The sequence below is a fragment of the Sinohyriopsis cumingii genome, chromosome 6 (assembly GCF_028554795.1).
Source record: "Sinohyriopsis cumingii isolate HCF-2022 chromosome 6, ASM2855479v2, whole genome shotgun sequence".
Taxonomy (NCBI): Eukaryota; Metazoa; Mollusca; class Bivalvia; order Unionida; family Unionidae; genus Sinohyriopsis; species Sinohyriopsis cumingii.
The window spans coordinates 13,772,634-13,795,971 of record NC_142966.1 but is presented as its reverse complement, the minus strand read 5'-3'; the positions used below and the strand labels follow the sequence as shown (position 1 = coordinate 13,795,971).

Sequence of the window (23,338 nt, the reverse complement as noted above, 5' to 3'; positions counted from 1 at the left end):
TGTGATTTGAATTTTTAACTTAGCTTTAACAATTTTTCAGTCATATCACAACGATGCCTGCAGTGTGGCAGTTTAGACTGTGGATTGCATATGTTATATCTATTTATAAATGGTTTGGTGTTGGTTTTTTTTTCTTCTGACAAATGGAAATTGACACATAATGTAATAATCGGGACTTCGCTGAAAAAAATTTAGAGATATTATGAGATCGGGATGTAGATGAGGAAATACCCCCAAAATCGGGAGGTTTTTCTCCCGGCTTGAGAGTTGACAGGTATGAACTGTCCAGGCTTGTGGAATTTCAGTCAGGGCTTGAGTTTATTTAAGTCACCAGCCCAGGGCCTGTGCCTAAAAAATTTCTTTTAGCACTGACCAGTATAGTACATAAACTATTATATCAGACTGCAGATTCGAGTTTTGAATGTGCAACCCAAATTTGGTCTCCTTCCATCTGCCTCGCTCGCCAATGTTTATGTTTGTATTCGAGGACTGGCTAGTATTGCGTCACGGTACCATGTAATCTGTTGTCTCATTAAAACTCGGACAAACTCGGCAATTTACGGAATCGTGGTATCTTCCATGCAATAAAATCACTACCCACTTACAATATTTAATTTATAAACATGATAGTTGAATTAAAATCTGTAGAGAATTACATACGTAGAAGGAAAATTTTGATTTCTAGTCTCCTTTAATCAGCCCACTTTAGTTACAGCTTTTATTTAGACTGCAACTTGTACAGCAAGTAACAAACTTCATGTAGTATAAGGTACTGGTCATTTAATTTTTGGGGTTGGGGTGGGGAGTGGGCTGTGATATTGTTTGAGCTGAAATATTTTCTTTTCTTTTATCTCATGATAAAATATTTTTCCAGATGATATTGTGGATATAATATGGTTTATTTTGCTTTAAATCAGCAAGATATTTTTTCCAACATTTGGCTGATGGAAATTAAAAATGTGTCTTGCCCTTGTCCCAGAACACAGAATTGCTGGCCCCTAAAATAACTGGTATATGGTGGTAAGTATCATATTACGTTCAGAATTACTGTGGTTTACCATGGTACAAAATTTTGTTGTGGTACCCAGCTTTATTAGTCATGATGTGTTTGAAAGCTAATAGGGCCATATTACAGGGATATTTTGTAGTCATGGCTACTAAGGCCATATTACAAGGACATTTTGTAGTCATGGCTACTAGGGCCATATGACAGGGATATGTTGTAGTCATGGCTGAAGGCTAATAGGGCCATATTACAGGGATATTTTGTAGTCATGGCTGAAGGCTATTACAGGGATATTTTGTAGTCATGGCTGAAGGCTAATAGGGCCATATTACAGGGATATATTGTAGTCATGGCTAATAGGGTCATGTTACAGGGATATTTTGATAGTTGCAGTATAGTCATGGCTGAAGGCTAATAGGGCCATATTACAGGGATATATTGTAGTCATGGCTAATAGGGTCATGTTACAGGGATATTTTGATAGTTGCAGTATAGTCATGGCTGAAGGCTAATAGGGACATATTAAAGGGATATTTTGATAGTTGCAGCATAGTCATGGCTGAAGGCTAATAGGGCCATATTACAGGGATATTTTGTAGTCATGGTTGAAGGCTAATAGGGCCATATTACAGGGATATTTTGTAGTCATGGTTGAAGGCTAATAGGGCCATATTAAAGGGATATTTTGATAGTTGCAGTATAGTCATGGCTGAAGGCTACTAGTGCAATGTTACAGGGATATTTTGATCAGGGTCCATACGGGACTTTGAAAACCTTGAAAAACCTTGAAAAAAGATTTATTCCCTCAAGGCCTTGAAAACACCTTGAAAATTCAAAAGATTGTCTAGGTACTTTGAAAAGCCTTGATTTTCATGAAACCAAAAGGAATTAGTAAATAATTTTCATTTTACAGAATTAAATGAAAAGAAAAGGGGGTAAAAAAAACAATTTGCTAAGTTTGTGCTGCAACTGGCCACTGCACAGTCGTACATTTTGAACTTTCGAATGGAGCAGTGGATTAAATTTGAATCATTTCCTTTGACATGGCTGGCTACCGATTCCAACTTTGGTGGCTAGATGAAGTAAAAAATAAAGTTTGGGTTATGTGATCTTCAGAGAGCTTTGCAAAATGCAAATTATGTCACAATGGGAGAGAGCTCTTCAGTCACATGCAGCTAGAAGAAAAAAACCAAGCTCATGTAATGGCGCTTAATACAGGCAAAACAAAAAGCCTTCAGCATGAAATCATTTTTAATGAAAGATGTATTTCTGTGAACACAGAGATTCAAGTTATAAAATAGAAACTGCATAAAGTCTTAATTTTTGATTGAGTGGAAATAGGACAGACGTTAATTGCAATGAAGATAAATCTAAAAATATAGAATACAGCTTAGCTGAGAGAAATATTAATATGAAATAGTTTAAAATATCCATACACAGTTTTAAATAAGCAATAATACAAAAAAACAAATACCTTTACTTTTTTATGGGGATGAGTGAAGAAGAATGGCAGCTACTGTAAAAGACATTGTGACAATGACAGCTGCTGCTGATGACTATGCAATGAAAGCAAAGATCCATTGGAAAATTTCCTTTATCATGACATCAGAATAAGCTGATAAAGTCAAAAGAACAAAATCGCTAAACTTGGAGCTCTTGAAAAACAATTTGATGACAAGCTACAAGAATTGAAAAATTTGCTCTAAAATATTTTGAACTTTGTAAATAGTGTAGTGTAGACAGAGTAAAATGAACTTTGTTCAGTGACTAAATTATTCTAATGCCCAGATGTAGGATGTTTAATATTAATGGGAAAGATATCAATGATCGTACTATTGACTTCTTGTTTTATTTTTGTGTTTTTAAAAGTAAGTTTGCAAGAAATGTTCCTTGTACGCTACTAACCCTGTTTGATACTTACTTTATAGTTTAGGCTGAAGGTAGGTATATCCATGTTACAGGGATGTTATGATAGCTACAGTTTAGTCAGGCTGTACATAAGTATATCCTTGTTACAGGGATACTATGATAGCTAAACTGTAGTCTTGGCTGTAGGTAGGTGGATCCATGTTACAGGGATACTATGATAGCTAAACTGTAGTCTTGGCTGTAGGTAGGTAGATCCATGTTACAGGGATGTTATGATAGCTACACTGTAGTCTTGGCTGAAGGTAGGTAGATCTATGCTACAGGGACACTATGATAGCTACATTGTAGTAATGTTCTAGCCAGAACTCAACAGGGTCACATTATGCTGACATTTTGATAGTTACAAAAAATAACCTAAATATCAGGTCTACAATTCAAATATGTCAGTCTGGTCTCATCTCTGAATTGAAAGCTAATTGGCTTGAGATGTTTGTAAATTATTATACTTCTGTGCATTATATATTATTGTAACCCATTGTCCAGTTTTTGCATGTTGTTCCCTCTGTGTAGCAGTAAAACCTTTTTTCATGTTGCTCTGTATTCTTCCCTCTATCTTGAAATAAAACTTTTTTGTCCTTTTTCTTCATGTTCCCTTTATCTAGGAGTCAGATGTTTTGACCTGTTTCTCCATGTTGTCCCAATATCTATATTTCAAACCTTTTGTCATGTTTCTCCATGTTGTTCCCTTTATTTAAAAGTCAAACCTTTTTTCCTGTTTCCCCATGTTCCCTTTATTTAAATGTTAAATCTTTTGTTCTGTTTTTCCATGTTGTTCCCTTTATTTAGAAGTCAAGCCGTTTGTATTATTTCTCCATGTTGTTCCCTTTGTCATGCTTCTTTACGCTGTTCCATCAGTCTTGAATTAAAACTAATGGAAATTTATTTGAAAACGTGACCTCCCACTTGCAGCTGTCTTATTTAAGATTTTTTTTTTATCAATTAATAAATATTTCAGATTGAAATTAATTTGAAAGTATTTATTAAACTTCTTTCAGTGGCATGGGCCCATCAGAAGATTACAAATCCCTGCTGGAGAAAAGCAGACACCTAGAGGTAAGGGCTTTTCCATTACAACATATATGGGACCCGGAGATGGCACTTTTAAAGACAGGGTAGTTTAGCTTCAAAATTGCTTCTGTCCCTGGTTGTTTTTTCATTAAAATTGCTTCTAGAGGTGGTTAAAATAATTAGATCTGGAGGTCTGTCTCAAAGTGCAAGCTAAACGTAACCAAAAGCATCCACTTTAGATACCCCGTCCTCAGATTTGTAATTTATTTGATCTTAAATTTAACAAGTGTACATTTTGCAATTTATGTTATGCATGCCGTATTTATATAACTATAAAACATTCTCATTTGTCAGCTGTAAATAGGCCGGGAAAGCCTACCATGTGACACTGCATTTGTAGTTTAATCTTAAACAAAGTGAAAATATGCCTTTATTTTCTTAATCATAATGAAAACTATAAATATCCTTACAAAATGAAAATATAAATTCTGCGGCCACATTAATTTTAGTCTCATGAGACTTGGGTTGCATCATTTGGATCTGATACAATGCGCGCTGCGAAAAGAACAGAATGTAGCCAGATTGTGACAGTAATGGTGGTGACAAATGTTTTTGACCATGGAAGAAATCGGTATTTGGTTGAGAAAGCACAGCCTAGAGAAATAATTGATCGCCGTAGAGGTAAGTTCTGTTGTTTTTTCAGCAAGCTAATCAGAAGGTGGTAAAAGACTAGTGAAAATCCATTGATTCAATCATTAAGAATGTTGTTGTAATAGACACTCATTTTTGTGGGTCAAAAACCATTACAACACGTACTTTTCTTTATCCAGTTAACTCAAGATGACTGATACGCACAGAATCAGGGTGTGTGTGCAGATTTTGTGTTAGTTACCTTGTGTTAACTGGTTGAAGGAGTATTTACTGTTTTGTTTTTTTTTTCTGTAAATTTTTTTGTTTTGCCAACAGAAACATGCATGTGTGAAATGGAGTCTCCATTATAGATTTTGATTCCAACATGCAATCATTCCAAGTCCAGCTCCAATAGCTAATTCCGATGTTTTGGAGTACAGCTTCAAAAAATTTGACTTTTTAATGGTTATCAGAGGAAAAATCAAATTGATGATGCTTTTGATGGATTAAGCAGTGCATTACCATTGTATGTGTGTATGAAGTATTTTATGTGACACTTTACGTGAGCTAGTTTGATTCAGTTGCATTAATTCTTTTTAATTGCTGTGACAGTTTAAAAGAAATATTGGAACTATTCTAATAAGTGGCAATATATGGAAAGGAAGTTAAAGTTATATCACAAAAATAAGAAAATTATCTTTAAACCAATGAGATGGTGAGTAATAGATCAGTGTTCACCCAATCTTCTAGTTATTTCTGCATGATAGTATGCATACATAATTAAAAAGTAACCTTGTTTGATCAAAGTCAGAATGTGTTGCGGTATTTTCATTGATGGTTCAGATTCTTAATTGGTAACAGTTCCTTTCATTAGTGGTGGTCATAACCATGCACGTATTTAGTAACTTGTTTAGTTGCGGCTTGTTAACAATTAGATGATTATTACAACTTTTTGCTTAGTATCCTGACATCTTATTTTTCCTCAGAATTTAAGTACAATGATACCATAGTAGCAGGTTGAATTAAACATTGTTGACTTCATATTTAGATTTTGTCTATGTGCATATCATTTGGACAGTTTATCATCTCCAAAATATACATAGCATATAACATAATTGATGCTTTACACTCCATGCCTATCTTTTATTAACTAGAATGATTTATATAATGAATGCACTAGGGGTCTTTTTGAGTTCACATTAGTTTCGGCATAAATCTTATGTTGGCTTTGGATTCAACCTTGTTTTGTTAGGAACTGTCCATTTTGTATGTACACGGGAGATTGGGTTTGAAGTTTGAATATTTGTGCATAGGGGTGGGGATAAAACCAGACTAAGTAGTACATACACACCTAATGACCATGACTTTATTAAAGCTACAATAAAACCTATTTGCCATAGCCAACAACAAACAACTTAGAGTATTTTCACACCTTCCAATTTGTACCCCTCACCAATTTTAAAAATGAAAAGCATCAAGGAAAGAACTTATAAATTTGTGCAGTATCATTTTCGATTGATCAATGAGAAGGCAGTCAACCCTTCAGCATACTGTACTTGTATATTAAGCAGGTGTGATCATGGCCATACAAGTCATGTGGAAAGGAGAGAAATGAACTCCCTTGTAGCTTTTTATAGTACATATATAACTGATAAGTAAATTGGAAGCAACTAGACGAGCCCCTGTGTCCTTTTCTGGTTTTCAGAACAGATGACGCATGTCAGTCAGAGCTGTCATCTGCATCCAATATTTGCAATGTACAGTTTTAATATTTCTAAAGATAATGGACAATAAAAATGTAACTCCAAAATTTACAGAATTAGTGAGATTATCAAACAGTGAATAATCACAGTTGTTGCTTGAAAACAGGGACTTGCCCATGCAGATATGAAGACCGTGTTACTAAATTCCTGTTTGATTTAAAATGCAAATAAATTGACAGTGTTAGAAGGGGGGTACTAACAGACCTGTCAACTCCTATGATTTTGCTGTAAGTGTTATGAAAATTGCCCTTAAAATACGGACTTACAGCATAAAAGCAAAAACTACAGAAAAATTATAATTGCCGAAAAATCCGGAAAATTTGTTCATCCATGTTTGATTTGGATCTGGGTTTCATATTAGAAGTAGTAAAATTGGTCAGGGAACCAGACTAACTTTACAGCAGCACATCAGATGCTTTAAACTGCACCTATTTGTTCATGTGAAGCATCTACATGATCAAACTGTTGATCATAGAATTTTTTTAAAATGCCGTCCAGCAAGCAATTCATGTTTAAGACAAAAGGGACAATACGCCTCTTGAAAAGTGTTGATAATCAGCACAGGAAAAATAAAAAGGAATATTCAGATTCTTGTGAATAATAGCTGGAAGGGACACAGTTAAGTTTATTGGACATCATGTGTCAATTTGAGTATGACTCGTGGAAGCAAATATGATTGCCATCATCATTCGAAATGGAAAAAGAATTTCCAGGAATTAACATCAAGTTGAGAGACAGCAACAAGCCATTGAGCTGCATAGGGTTTGGAACTAAAATTTGTGCAATTGTACTAGTGGTCAATAAAGTGTACGCGTACTTTACAAACTTTTCAGTTGAACCTAATTTTTGTCGTCTCTGCACGTTCCGAATACTGAACTTTTAATTACGTTTTCCAGTTTTGCAATAGCAGTTTATGATATTTAGTTACACCTTACTGAAAACTCATAAAACTTACAGAAAAAATCAACTGCCTTACTGAGTCGGACTTGTCAGGGTTGGCAGGTCTGTCCTTAGCATAAGCATATTTACACTCTGGGTAGGGGGTAGAAATAACTACATCCTGCAATGGGGTGGGTGGAGGGAATGACTGTTTGCATACTAAATGGACAGCCTCTTATTCTCACCTGGAATAATAACTCTTATTTGGTCAGCAATGATGATGACACAATGAAAATAGTTTTAGTTTTTTGTGGGTTTTTTTTCTCTTAATTGAAAGGTTGGGATGACTGCGTGAAATTTAAATTATTTTTACACAATTATTATATAATTTATTTTAGTTTTGCTGTTCTCTAGTGCACATACATACATACATACATACATACATGCATGCATGCTTGCATGCATACATACATACATACATACATACGTATGCAATGCTGTCGGTTATTTCTGTGCACATAAGGTTTTTGTCTCCAGTATTGAAGGAAAATGCATACCTAATTTGACTGATGAAAATAAAATACTGCAATGCTTACCATTTGGAAAGAAGCAATTGTTGCCAGAATATTCTGTTTAAAATAACATTAATTTTGGACACACAGGATAACACCCCTGTGTTTTCTCGACTCACTGTATGTTGGCCTATTCTGCGCATAGCTTTGAAAATATGTAATATTTATCCATCTGGTTATGGAAATGAAATACATTACTTTGGACTGTTTCTTTCAGCATTTCAGTCGAGTAATTAGATCAGGTTTATAGCCAGTGTTACAAAATTCAACAGAACAGTGCCAATAAATGACAAGCGATATTAAGCAGACTAAACCAATCTTTTAAAAATATTAGTCAAGTTCAATATTTTATAAGAAATAAGCTATTATGTGGAAGAGAAACAAAAATGAATAGGATGTAATGCATTTACATCTTGTTTATGGGCAAAAATTACTAAAGAATTTAGAAATAGACTATACACCAAGGAATTTCTTGAGAATCCAATTCTAGCAGCAAGTTGACATGTTGGGTAGCAGACGATTTTGTACATGTGGGATAACTTCTTGCCAAATTGTAAACTTGGATTAAGATGCCGAATTCTTTTAAATAATGTATTTATTTGTATGATTCTAAAAGGTACATAGTAAATAGGATTTTCTGGGTTACAGGTTCAAGGTCATGGAGTGTGTCTTCATGTTGACATTTAAAAATCACATTTTCAGATGCATTTCAAGTCGAAATGTGGGAAATTTTTGTATACCTTATGAAATCACTTTTCTTAATTAAAGTATGGTCTTTCTTTCTTGATAAAAAAATTGATTTTTGACCCAAAATAACATGTTGTCCAATGTTTTCAGAAATTGCGTATTGTTGCGCAGAATTACCTGATGTGCAGAATTGGCCAAGATGGTGGTATATATTACCTGAGCTTAAGTTAAAAGTCCTTCTCCCCCTCCCCAATTAATGCCAACATGGCCATGTCTCTTTATTCCAATGCCCTGGTGCAAAATCATTAAATAACCAAATCAATGCCAATATGGGCAAGGCACTTCATTCCAACGCCTTGGTGCTAAATCACTAAATAACCAAATCAGTGCCAACATGGGCATGGCACTTTATTCCAATGCCCTGGTGCTAAATCAGTAAATAACCAAGTAGTTTCAGCACTGAGCAGTGTAATAGAAGAAATGGTTTTATCTTAGATTCCTGGAAATTCTTATTGGTCATTAGAGCGTGCTTCCCTTTGAATTACTTCTTTACAAGTTTCAAATTATAGCTGCACCATCTGTCATATAATAGATGACATTTTATTTCTTTTTTCAGACAGAAATCCAATAAACTGTTAGCAATGCATTATCAAAAATCATTGTGGTGGACTAGTTGGTGACTTTAGCACAAAACAACTTATATATTCATGTTGACATGTAAGATACAGATCTGAAGCTGAATTTGTGGTTACTGAGGAAGAAACTGCCATCAATGATGCAAGTGCTGCTCTTTCAAAAGAGGCCATCAATTTAAGCTCAATACTTGATGCAGATTGGATTAATCCAGAATGTACCCAACAGGTACAAAGTCCAACAGTGGTTGTTTTATTTAGGCGATGTTAATAAATTGTACAAAATGTCATAAGTTTTCTTTGAAGGATTTCCTGGGTAAACATTTTACGATAACAATTGGTATGTGTATACATCTCAGCAAAAGTCTGTATAGTGTTAATCTGATTGCGCTACCAATCCAATAGGTGAGGGGATTCATGTTTATAATACTAAGTTTCGTTCAATGCCAGGTAGTTTTAAAAGCCATGCATCTTGTACATTGGCACGTTATATCACATGTAGAAACATTATAATGAAGAGTGCATTATTTGGCATGTATTTTAGTATCTTGTTCACTTTTGCTGAAATGTGAGGTCACATTTTGGTATCACAACATGAAACATATTTACAACACTAGTAACCATGTTTAGAACACTGACTGATTATGTTCAGGATTAAAGCATGTTTGTATTATGGGTTATCTCATATAGTTCCAATTTTTAAGAGTGCTTATCAATTCTTTTCTTATTTTACAGGTATCTACCTCTTATGAGCCCAAGACATAAAAGGATTTCCTGAAAAAGTTGCCCGTTTTAAAATATCTTATTTTGAATTTAGAAATGAATCCCTTAAAATTGTCAAGATGTAAAATGTTGAAAGAAGAAAGATTTACTGGTTCTGTTGTTATTTCTGTTAACTTTGTTGTAGCAGTTTAAATTACCAGAGTACATGTTCAGAACTGAAAGTTTGCCATTTATGGATGCCAGTTATTGATGTTTAAGGAATTTCAGATTGAGCATTGGACATTGCTGTAAATGTTAATATCATACATGTAATTGAAATCCAAACATCTCGGTGATCCTGAGCATTCAACATTTGCTGCCATGAGCCTATTGCTATGATCTTGATACATGTTCATGTATTTGTGATCTGTATGATGGCAAATGTGGATGTAGATACAAGGGTTAGGGTCAACACTGCTTGTGTTAGCTTCATTTCACATGGAGTTGTCATGAACAAAATATTGGGTTCTAAGTTGGTTAACTTGACTGGCTCTCAAATTACACGTGATCATGCATATTCTTGATAAACTTGAATTTCTTAAGAGAAGTTTGGACAGTTTATTGTTTTTAAACTGTTAAAGATTGGGACACATCATTTTAACACTGATGTAAGAAATCATTTTGGTTTTATATTTTGAAATAAAGATGTTAAATTGAATGCTATTTTGAAGTATTATATAGACCCCTTCCCAACTGTAAATAATAAGGCATACAGTGCCGTGCATAATTTAGTTGAAATATTGCATATAATTTAAATCAGTATATAGTGACCTTGTCTATTACATTTTTCATCTTCTATAAACAGGATTATTGAGTGGTCGTAAAATAGTATTTACGACTGAATAGTGACTGTCGATACTAATAGCATTTCAGATGTGCTAAATGTTTTGGAAAAAGAGAAGGTATAAAGATAGAATTGTAGCAATCCTGTATGCATGTTATGGTTTTGCAAAATATGCCTAGGCATGTTAGATACTCTTTCTCTGCAGCCCTAACAACTTTTATAAGTACCAGTCATCACTCAAATGTGCCAGTTTTTGATTCTCAGCCAGAAATGCTCATACATAACAAAGCCTAATGTTGCAGTAAAACATGCTGACGAAAAACATTAAGTCTGACAGACATATTTAAGTTTGTATTTTATATTTGAACACTGGCTATCTATAGTCCGGCAGTGAACCCAGCCCTTGTACACTATGACTCACATAAACATAATGACCCAACTGGAGCTGGTGTGCTAGAGATAGCCCTACAGAAATGCACATCAAATTTAAAACTATAATCTTGAATGCAATGTTTACCAAAGTAATGTAAGTGCAATGTATAAACTTTAATTACAGTTATATATATATATATATATATATATATACACACACACACACACACACACACACACACACACACATCAGGGTTTCCATGATTTTTTGACGTAATATAAAACGTTTCCTTGTGTACTAATCTGATTATAATCAAATCACCACTGTCCTATGTGACGAATGGACAGTGACTGCTTAGGGGGTCATGTTCTGGTAACCTTTTAATTTGACAATGGAGATTCAGCTTTCAAAAATTTAAAAGTGAGTCAAAACATTTGGTACAGATTGATGTTTAGCCGTAATGCTCAAGTCTCCCAAACGTGAAGATATAAAACTTCGTCTACATGGCTGTTAAAATTAGTGACTATCGTAATACCATAGGTCAGCAGAACATGACCCCTAAGCTGTTGCTGTCAGATCTTCCTGTACGACAGTGGAGATTTGATTTTAATCAGATTACTTCATGTATGTGTTCTTGTAAAATAGGAAAAGTTATCAGCTTTAAACATTGTAGATATTTTAGTTCACAGAAAGCACTTGACAGTTGGATGAAAGAAACAATTTTGTTGAGATATTCAAACGGTACAAACTTTATTACATTCTTGGATAAAGTATTTCTTTGTTAGAAGGTCAAAGTTTAAGTTCCATGGCCAAATTCAAACGGTGCAGACTTTATTACATTCTTGGATAAAGTGTTTCTTTGTTAAAAGGTCAAAGTTTAATTTTCATGGCCAAATTCAAAAGGCTTGGTTATAATGTGTCTTTGTTACCAGGTTTAATTGGTTATGAGTTTTGTGTGGTCCATCAGAGGAAATTAGCTCAATTTTACTATTTTTATCACCTGACATGCTGAAGCCAGGTAAACAAAGGCAGTCATTTAAATTACAAAAGCACAATAACAACACTTTATTCCTAACACTAATTTAGAATTGCATGTTGCTGATTCAGTGCAATTAGAGCATAAATAGAAATGTTTTTGTTTCGTTCATTGGATTCAATAATTTATAAATCTACCTGTATGTTGAATAATTGTGTACAGCTCATACTGACAGATCTGATTTTATTTATGAAATTCTGCATGTCATTCAAAAACGTGTCAAAACAATTTCAGATTAATAATCAAAAAACAGGATTATTAAAAAAAAATTCCATCCAAAGAAATTAAATAAATGATAAATTGTTACATTTTTGAACAGAGACATTTCAATACAACAGTGATTTTTGTGAATCACCGGCTAATAGATGTATGTTTACACTTACTGACCTCTTATATATATATATATCCAAATAAATTCTATGGGTGGGTGATTTTATTGTTTAGTAAATTCTTTTGGTGGGTCTGGAAAGACCTTCATAACAACTATGGTTGGCTACCCAATTTCAAAACTGTCTTCCCCAGGTCCCTTGTACGTTTTAATCGAACAGCCCTAAGAAATTTCATGTAATAACAAGATATATTTTGTTGCTCAAGTTAATGGAATAAAATAGACTACTACCATTTGAAATGGATAAAAGTGTACAATGTTGTCATGATTTTTGCAAAATAGTTATTTAGTTTTTGTCAAATTTTTTCATAGTTTAGTAAAATATTACATTTTCACTAGTACCTCTACTTAAAATATTGTACATTTATATGTCTCTGACAGAAATTGCATTTATGACATTCATTGTATGTTGGGTATAAAATATTCTTGGTTTGCATTAGAACAAAGTCAAACAAAGTCCACAAATAAAACCATCCCTTCAAGAGAAATTAATTTTCAATTTATCAAGCATTTTTTTTAATTCATGATACATCAAGCAACAATCCCACAGGCCACCTTGCCAAGACAAGTAAAAATAATTCCTGGGCAAGTGAAATGTCTTTTATATGTAGAATAAAGAATAGAATAATTAAAGTTTGAGATTATTTTCCTTGTATTATCCTTTCTGACCGGGTCATTCTGATTTGGAATTTTCTCCCCCTGATACATGTTTACTTGCATTTATATAATGATTGTGTTAGGTTTGTAGTTTCTTATGCTTGTTTACTGCAAACTGCATTTAGGAATAACAATCTTACCCAAGTGGTAAGAAAAGCAACCTAAGCCATTAAATTTACACTAACTATTTTAAGCCATTTTAAGTAAAGAACTTGGTAAAAAAATATAAACCATTAAATTGACACTGTAATTGTATTAAGCCGTTGTATGTCAGGTACTTGGAAGTATTATCTGCATGTTATTAATTCATTTCTAATCCAGCACCTTTTATCTTGTAGGATGAGAATGAGAAGTTGACAACTGAGTTGCAGAGGGCGATTGAGCAGTCCACAGGCTTGTGTGAAAAGATTATTAGACTAGAGATGAAGAATGAAAGACTTAAGGAAAGGATGAAAGAATTTCACACTAATGCTGGGTAAATGTAACCAAATTTAATCTCTGTGCACGTATTATTATTTTGGACAATAATAGTTACTTGGAAAGAGATCAAGGTTTCTAATGTTCCTTTCAAGGCCTCATATCTGCAGAACTGAGCAAGTTAATATGGAGCTGGTTCTCAGGGTACCTGATGTTCCTTCCAAGGTTCATATTTGCAGAACTCTGGGCAAGTTAATACAGAGCTGGATCACAGGGTTTCTGATGTTCCTTCCAAGGCTCATATCTGCAGAACTCTGGGCAAGTTAATACAGAGCTGGTTCACAGGGTACCTGATATTCCCTCCAAGGCCTCGTATCTGGAGAAGTCTTGGCAGGTTAATACAGAGCTGGTTCATAGGTTTCTGTTGTGGCTTCATAGGTCTCTTGTCTGCAAGTCAGGGCATGTTTATAGATAACTGGTCCATAAGTTCTTTCATTTGCCTCCCCATGTCTGCAAAACTGGGGACAAGTTTATATAGACTGCTCCAAAAGGTCTTCCGTTTACCTCCAAATGCCTCATCTCCGCAGAACCAAGTTAATACAAAACTGGCCCACAAGGTCTCCCATTTACCTCTACATGCCCAATATCTGCAGAACTGAGGGGAAGTTAATAAACAACTGGCCCACAAGTTTTCCTTTGTACGAGGCACCATATCTACAGAACTCAAGCTCAGAACTCAAAATCAAATATTATACATGAAAATTCACCTTCAGCTAGAGTAACCAGAGTAAAACAGATTTGAACTTTTCATTTTTGTGTCTTTATTCCAATTAAAGACAGAAAATATTATAACTTCCCAACCTTGCACCTGCACTTAAAGATTCTGGGAGTATCAGGCCAGGTCAGACACTGTCAGTGGATTTAGGGTTTTGTTGAAATAATTTTAGCCTTCGATGACAAATATTGGCATTTAAGCTAGATCAATCTCTACCTATTTCAGACCTTTCTTAAATGCCCTAACATTCTCAGATATTTTGAAACTACAGTAGTCCCCCTCTTATAAGGCCACCCCTAATGCAGCAGGGAAGTGGCCTTATAATGAGGGTGGCCTTTCTAGAGGGGATGACAAATGCGAATAGTAAATACATATGAAGAAAGTCACAAATACATTTAATTCTAAAACATTTAATATTTTCATTGAAAAATCACATGCATGTTGTGAAATAAATGTAAAACAAACTGTCATCATTTTCAAAAGAATGCTATGAATAACCATTGATATAGTTTTAAAACTGTCTTTATAATTATGTTACAGATCACATCATCTGTCACTTTGTTGGTAACAGTCTAAAACACAAACCAGTCTCGTCACAATTAATAATATCCTCGCTGTCATATTCCCTGCATATATCATTTAGTCGTTTGTTCCAATCTTTGACAACTTCATTATTAACATCAGCTGATTCTCCACTAAGAACAGAACACTTAATATTGTGTCGCACTTGAAATCTGTGCAACCATCCATTACTTGCGGTAAAGTCGTCATATCCCAATTCAACTGACAAAATTGTTGCTTTTTCTTGTCATTCAAATCAGGATACAAACGTCTCCTGGCTCAAACAATCTTCCTTTCTCCGTCCATTTCACCTTCCCACTTCTGCAGAATTGTTTTCTTATCTTTCACGATATTGTTCATCTGAGCCTTTCCGACATCATTTTTCTGCAAGGATCCTCGACCCCCCCCCTTTCAGTCAGGTGAATTAATTTAACTTTCTCTTCTAAACTGAGAATTTTTCTTTTCCTCGATGACATGTTGATCTTTTTGCAGTAAGTTATTCATGTTGCCAACTACAATACTGATAAAACAATTTTGTATGCATCTAAACAAATTGCCGTGTGTTTTTAAAGGAAGTGATCTTGTCACGTGATTCGTTAGTCGCAGTCTGGTACCCTATTGTTTTTATACTTTTCTTTACACTAAGTGAGAGAAGGCTTCGACATGTACCATTAACATCACGCAGATTTGACCTCGTGGCTGTTAGGATTCGTAATTTTGACAATTATTGTCAGTAGTAATAGCCACTAATTATCAAAGTGAATAAGCTCAACATCTTACTAAGGGAAGCCATAAAGGCTATCAAACCATTTTCCTGCTGACTTGGGTATTGTACATCGATACTACCACTTCTCAGCTGTTACTACTGTTCAATAATTGTAATCTTAACAATTATCAGAGTAACTAAACTGGACATCTCATGATAACACAGCAGTAAGGCTAATTGGATTACATGTACTTACCCGTTTGTATGGATTAAAATTTGAGTCTTTCTCGATTTTTATGGAATAAATATGGCTTCTCGTGAGGCATAAATGATATAATATTAACCTTAGTGGTACATGTACTTTACTCAACACTTCTTTCAGTAACGAAAACCTGACATCGGAAAACAGAAATCGGATTACTTAACACATGTTAGGAATAAAATACTGGTTCTGGATACATATTCAAATAAAACGCGGCTGCTTGTGAGGGGTAAATTTTATATTATTGCACTAATATGCTGGTCGCGTTAGCCAGGTGGCCTTTCGCGAGGGGTACTTTTGAACACAAACTCGTTGGTGCCAATGGATTCTGGCCGTAAGGAGCGGGTGGCCGCTGGTCAGGGGGGCCGTTCAAGAGGGGGACCACTGTATGCAGAGTTTTGACTTTTATGACATTATCCAAATTTGGAAAAAAATTTACTACCATTTCTTGAATAATTGATCATTCTCAAACTTGGCTCACTTGACTTTTATTGACTTGATTCAGATTTAATAATCTTTCCAACTTAATATTCTTGAATGCTTATGGATTAATAGGTTCTTGTTTTAGTAGTAGAAGGTGCTAGTTAAGCTTAAGATGACTGGCTAAAAATGTATCAGGTCATTTGTATAGATATGCCCTTCATCCCAAATTGGGTGTGAACATCTTGAATTTCTAGCCTGTACATGAATCATGCTGCCAAAAGAAAAAAAATCACAATTTTTCCTTTACAAAAAATGAAGCAAAAGAAAAAAATCACAATTTACAAAAAATGAACCAAAAGAATTGGCAGGAGTTGAATCCATATGAGAATGTTGTTGGTCCTTTCAAGACTTTCCTAGACTGCTCCAGTTGCCTAGTGGTTAGAGTGTCTGCCTTGGATGCGGGAGGTTGCGGGTTCAAACACCGGCTGAGTCATACCAAAGACTTATAAATATGGTACTAACAACTGCCTCGCTTGGCACTCAGCATTAAGATGTTAGTGTTAGGACTGGTGGGCCTGGTGTCAGGATAATGTGACTGGGTGGGATATCATGCTACATGTCTGTGGCATGATGCCCCAGTGCTAGACATCACTATAAACTGTCACACTGCAGACATCGTAGCGATATGACTGAAAAATTGTTAAAGCTATGTTAAAAGTCTAAATCACATACACACACACACACAAGACTTTTCTGGTAATAGGTAACATATTTATCCATTTCTGGCATTCAACTTGGAAGTGTTTTCGGTCCTTTCCAGTCTTTTCTGTTAATTTGAGACATAAGATCAGTTTCTGGCATATAATATGCTTTTATTCATAACAGTGTGGTTTGGTCCTTTCCTGTTTTTAACGGTAATTTGTCATATGATCAGTTTCGTGCTATCGCTGGCAACACTTTGTTTCACATGATTGTATTTTCTTCATGTAGTCTGTTGTTTGGTATGCTTTTTAAGGTTTTTAAATGATTTTATCATTCGTCTGGCATCCACATGAAAGTTTCCTTTCCTATTGTGTCTCATGTTTTTAAATAGAATCACAATTTTATACCCTCTTGTCCCTAATTTACCTGGTTGGCAGTGGCATTTCTGTAACTCCATGTGTGTCTAAAATTATGTCAGGTCATTTGTATCTGTATGGTTGGCTAAAAAATATATGAGGTCATCTATATCTCTTGGGTGGATCAGTGTATATCAGATCATCTGTATCTCCGTGGGTGGATCATTGTATATCAGGTCATCTGTATTTCCATGGGTGGATCAGTGTATATCAGGTCATCTGTATCTCCATGGGTGGATCACTGTATATCAGGTCATCTGTATCTCTGTGGGTGGATCAGTGTATATCAGGTCATCTGTATCTCCGTGGGTGGATCAGTGTATATCAGGTCATCTGTATCTCCATGGGTGGATCAGTGTATATCAGGTCATCTGTATCTCCATGGGTGGATCACTGTATATCAGGTCATCTGTATCTCTGTGGGTGGATCAGTGTATATCAGGTCATCTGTATCTCCGTGGGTGGATCAGTGTATATCAGGTCATCTGTATTTCCATGGGTGGATCAGTGTATATCAGGTCATCTGTATCTCCATGGGTGGATCACTGTATATCAGGTCATCTGTATCTCTGTGGGTGGATCAGTGTATATCAGGTCATCTGTATCTCCGTGGGTGGATCAGTGTATATCAGGTCATCTGTATCTCCATGGGTGGATCAGTGTATATCAGGTCATCTGTATCTCCGTGGGTGGATCAGTGTATATCAGGTCATCTGTATCTCCGTGGGTGGATCAGTGTATATCAGGTCATCTGTATCTCCATGGGTGAATCAGTGCATATCAGGTCATCTGTATCTCCATGGCTGGCTAAAAACTGTATCAGGTCATCTGTAGCTTCGTGGGTGGATTAGTGTACATCTGTATCTCCATGGCTGGCTAAAAACTGTATCAGGTCATCTGTATCTTCGTGGGTGGATTAGTGTACATCTGTATCTCTGTGGGTGGATCAGTGTATATCAGGTCATCTGTATCTCCGTGGCTGGCTAAAAACTGTATCAGGTCATTTGTATCTTCATGGGTGGAACAGTGTGTATTTAGTGTTGACTTTAAGGATTTATTAAATTGTTGATTTTTTGCTGATATGACATTGTTTATCGCGTGCCATTTCAGATATGATCCAATAATGCAATGATGAAGGTGCCAATCCTATATTGCAGATATGACATTGTTTATCTTGTGCCATTTCAGATTTTATCCAGTAATGCAGTGTTGAAGATGCCAATTCCAGATTGATGAGTTGATTGCAATCTTGTTAATCATTTTAGATTGGATTTAACCAGTTGGAGTTTCAGATGTATGGAAAACAATGATTGTTGTCTTGACATTATTATTTTTTATTGACAATTTCAGACTTGGTTTGACCTTAGCCAGTTTTCAGGTTTGATCTTATCATGCTTTGTTAAATATTGATTCTGATGCTAATCCTGCCTGCTGACTTTAATATAACCTTGTGTAGAGACTTGATCTTACCATGCTTTGTTAAATACTGATTCTGATGCTAATCCTGCCTGCTGACTTTAATATGACCTTGTGTAGAGACTTGATCTTACCATGCTTTGTTAAATATTGATTCTGATGCTAATCCTGCCGGCTGACTCTAATATAACCTTGTGTAGAGACTTGATCTTACCATGCTTTGTTAAATATTGATTCTGATGCTAATCCTGCCTGCTGACTTTAATATAACCTTGTGTAGAGACTTGATCTTACCATGCTTTGTTAAATACTGATTCTGATGCTAATCCTGCCTGCTGACTTTAATATGACCTTGTGTAGAGACTTGATCTTACCATGCTTTGTTAAATATTGATTCTGATGCTAATCCTGCCGGCTGACTCTAATATAACCTTGTGTAGAGACTTGATCTTACCATGCTTTGTTAAATATTGATTCTGATGCTAATCCTGCCTGCTGACTTTAATATAACCTTGTGTAGAGACTTGATCTTACCATGCTTTGTTAAATATTGATTCTGATGCTAATCCTGCCTGCTGACTTTAATATAACCTTGTGTAGAGACTTGATCTTACCATGCTTTGTTAGATATTGATTCTGATGCTAATCCTGTTTGCTAACCTTAATAAAATCATTTTGATAATCTCAGATTTGATCTTACCATGCTTTGTTAGACATTGCTTCTGACGCTAATCCTGTTTGCTAACCTTAATACAACCATTTTGATAATTTCAGATTTGATCTTACCATGCTTTGTTAGATATTGATTCTAACGCTAATCCTGTTTGCTAATCTTAATACAGCCATTTTGATAATTTCAGATTTGATCTTACCATGCTTTGTTAGATATTGATTTTAACGCTAATCCTGTTTGCTAACCTTAATACAACCATTTCGATAATTTCAGACTTGATCTTACCATATTGAGTTCCAGTATTGATGCAGAGGCTGATCCTAAAATGAAAGAACAACTTGAAAAATTGAAATTGCTGGCTGAAAAAATGTGTGATATACAGGTATAGATTACCTTCCATAATGGTTGTTTTCTTTATATTCTATTTTGAAATATAGAACTGTTTTACAAAGAGACAGCATTAAAGAAGAAAACTTCATAAACAAGCTTCAGTACATCAAACCCATCATTAGATTATGGCATTCTCATATAGAAAAAAGGGCAGAAATGAAATGGTATAATGCCAGTTGCATATTGGACACACATACCTGGCTTGTGTTGCCTCCAGAAGAGCGAACATTGACCAGAGGGTGTACTGTCATTGTCCACTGATATTGTAACACATTTTTGTTAAATGTATTAACCTACACCTAGAGAGACATTTTTTTATGTGAATAAGGATGCCAACATGTACACAGGTACCTGCCCATTAATAATAACCCGGGTAATAAAATGATCAGCTGGGTACCCGTTAAAAAAAGAGTATTACAAGTTCAGATTGAGACACAGAACAATGATTACAGTTTGAGGCTCGTGACCTGTCCACATTTATTCATCATCACAGGGGTTTGTATGGCTGCTTACAATTTACTTGTCATACATGTACAATATAATAATACAAGGGAGGAGACTTCTCTCCTTTCTTGTGCGACCTATTTAAGATTCATAGCCGATATTTAAAACTAGACTGTCCTAACTTGCCTGTCCATAGTTCGTGTACCATTTTTCGCAATGTAAATGTGCTTGTTTTGAGATCCTGCTGACATTAACTAGGTCAGTACCTTTCGTCGACAGCGACAGTAAGTACTGATTAAGAAATATTGTACAAAATAAAATTTAAATACGTACTACAATTCAAATAAAAGAAGGCACATTATAAATGTCCAGTTTAACTAATGCCGTATTTGTTTCATGTTTGTGGCCCTGGAGTGAGTATTAGCTATTCGGGTCAGGGCTGCTGTTCACATGTTTGTTTACTGGACTCATTTTTTATCAGTAGGAAACCCAAAACAACTTTTTGTCATGGCAAAGGCAACACAAAAACTTTGTTAAAGTAACATGCACTTCTTACACCATTTTAGGGAAAATGAACCAAATGGACAACTTTACAGAATTAAATTTTTCACTGAAATGTTTTAATATAAGAGAAATCTCATTTATTTAGTAACAATGAAAAAGAAATCTAATAAAAATTGACAATGTGTGTAAATATGGTAATTTTTGCATTAATTTTACTTGAAACTGTTCCAAGAAAACAGATGGGATTCTTGAATGTGAAACCACTTGTCACAGATTCATTCCATTTTGATACTACATGTATAGCGGACCAGTCTAAATTGAAGATAAATGGTATCAGATAATCCAAAAATGGGCTGTATTGATGTTGGATGTTATGTGTCTGAAAAATGTTAGATATTGTTAACTTAAAAACATGTTGCACCAGACCATCTTTGAGGGACGAACCATGGCAGGTCAGGGATACTATAGTTTGAATATACCTCCCCTTTTGTTTTTGCCCCATACCAATTTAAAAGTCTAAAAGCACAAATGAGATAATATATGCACAGAACTTAGATCATTTATTGATTTATAATTTCAAACCTGATTATGTCTAGGTGGGACCCTAACATCCTAACATCTTCGCATTTCATTCAAAATGGAAGTTTTCAGTGTAGATGACCTGTTCATTTTCTGTGAAGGGGTGTGTGCAGTCCGTATGGAAAGTCCGTTAAGCATAAAAGGCGCAGAGGATGCCAGTGTTAGTGCCACTCTGGTCACATTCAGGTTAGAAATTATAAATCAGTGAACTAAGTTCTGTACACTTTGTATCAAATTCAAGTTTACCATTATTGAAATTGGGGTGGGGTTACAAACAAACGGGGAGGTATAGTCAGACTATACAAGTCACCATTTATGTACTAGTTGAAGTGAGTGTTGTGCATAAAAAACTTCTTTCTTTCTTTTGTGTCTATGCTCTTATACTAAATACTAATCCACATGGATTTAGCCGATTTGTGACCAAAATATTTAACTGCAGATCCAGGTAAGTAGCAAAAATAAATGTACATTCATACAGTTTTCTGTAATTATGGCATGTAATATGTAGATTGCTCTTTTTATGCTCATATTACGCTTTTTGCCACTTAAATTGGTACATAGCTGCCAACTGTCCTGTTTTTTCCGTATTTGTATCGTATTTTGGACCTGAATACAGGTGTACGTGTTTTTGTGCAAAAAATACATTTTTTTTTATTTTAAAATGTATATAAAACAATTCTTTGCAATTTTCAGTTTAAAATGGGCACTCAGTTCCATTCTGATAGGATAGAAATGTATCGCATGTATATAGCAATACAGTTCTACAGTATGATTGGTTCATTTGAAATCGAGGCTACAATGCCTTTCTTTGTCTGCCATATTGGATTTCGCAAACAGTTACCGCTGTCACTGTATCTCATCTTCGTAATATTCAACTTCCAATCATGTTGAATAGGAAAGCAGAATATTCAGAATTTTCTCCAGGAAAGACAAGAAAACAGAACTGGAAGGACAATTGTGCCATCTTGTTTAGATTTGTGAAACCATCTAGTAAAGGAGAAAACTCTATGTTTTGCAAATTGTGTAATGTGATTTCGCTATTGGGCATGGAGGCACCCATGAAATAAAGAGCACAGAAAAGCTTATAAACATCAGCTTGCTGCATCATCATACACAACTCAGCCTGAACTTAGGACGTATATAAATACCAGAGAGAACCTAGTTCGATCAGAATTCGGATAATTCGCTTTCTTTTGGAAATTAATCTTCCTCTTTCAGCTGGCGATTTATTTCGCACACGTTTTCCAGACAGTAAAATCGCAAAGGATTACTCGTATGCTAGAACAAAAACAGTTCAATAAGAAAATCACACAGAATTGAGATCATCAATGAAAGTTGATACATTCAAATTGATAATGATTGGGGGAAAATAAGGTGTGGAAAAGGCTACTATAAACAGCCTCTGTCTGAGTGTGTTGCACTCATGCACCTTCAGAATGGGCACCTGAATGGAACATGGTACAACACATGCATCTTTGTCATTATATAATTATGCAAAGCACTTTCCTACTTTACTGATGGTTGTATATGCTGTAAATAGTTACATATGCATGAAAATTTTAAAAATCTGTATTTGTTCCTGAAAATCAGTATTTTTGTCACAAGCAGTTAGTATTTTTTTATTCGGGGGTTGGCAGCTATGTTCGTAATAAATTATGCTTATACCTCTCTTGGGGGCTGGCATGTCTGAACCTACAACAAAGCAACTCAGGTTCACATTTACTACTATTTCTCTTTGATTGGGTACTCAGGTAACTGATTGTTATCATTGATGGGTACCTGTTCGAAATTTCCGAAAATGTTGACATCATTAGATGTGAACTCAAGAGACTTTCTGATGATGTACCATGGGGCCTGGGTGGCCGAGTTGTCTTAGGTGCTCACCTTTACCAATTAGTGACATCTCACCTATGTCCATGTGAGTTTGAATCTTAGTTTGACTAATGTGGGTATGTGAGAAAGTA

The 23,338-nt window shown here is 35.1% G+C and overlaps 1 protein-coding gene across 2 annotated transcripts in view; it reads left to right on the top strand.

The window, feature by feature from the left end:
* Positions 1–23,338, top strand: part of LOC149796386 (chromosome-associated kinesin KIF4A-like) — a 130,833-nt gene that overhangs the window by 28,960 nt on the left and 78,535 nt on the right. For both annotated transcript variants that reach the window (XM_089961065.1, XM_089961064.1), the window contains exons 10-12: positions 3,931–3,988; positions 13,445–13,581; positions 19,731–19,839. In XM_089961065.1, coding sequence (XP_089817191.1) covers positions 3,931–3,988; positions 13,445–13,581; positions 19,731–19,839 — 304 coding nt within the window. The remainder of the gene's footprint in view (positions 1–3,930; positions 3,989–13,444; positions 13,582–19,730; positions 19,840–23,338) is intronic.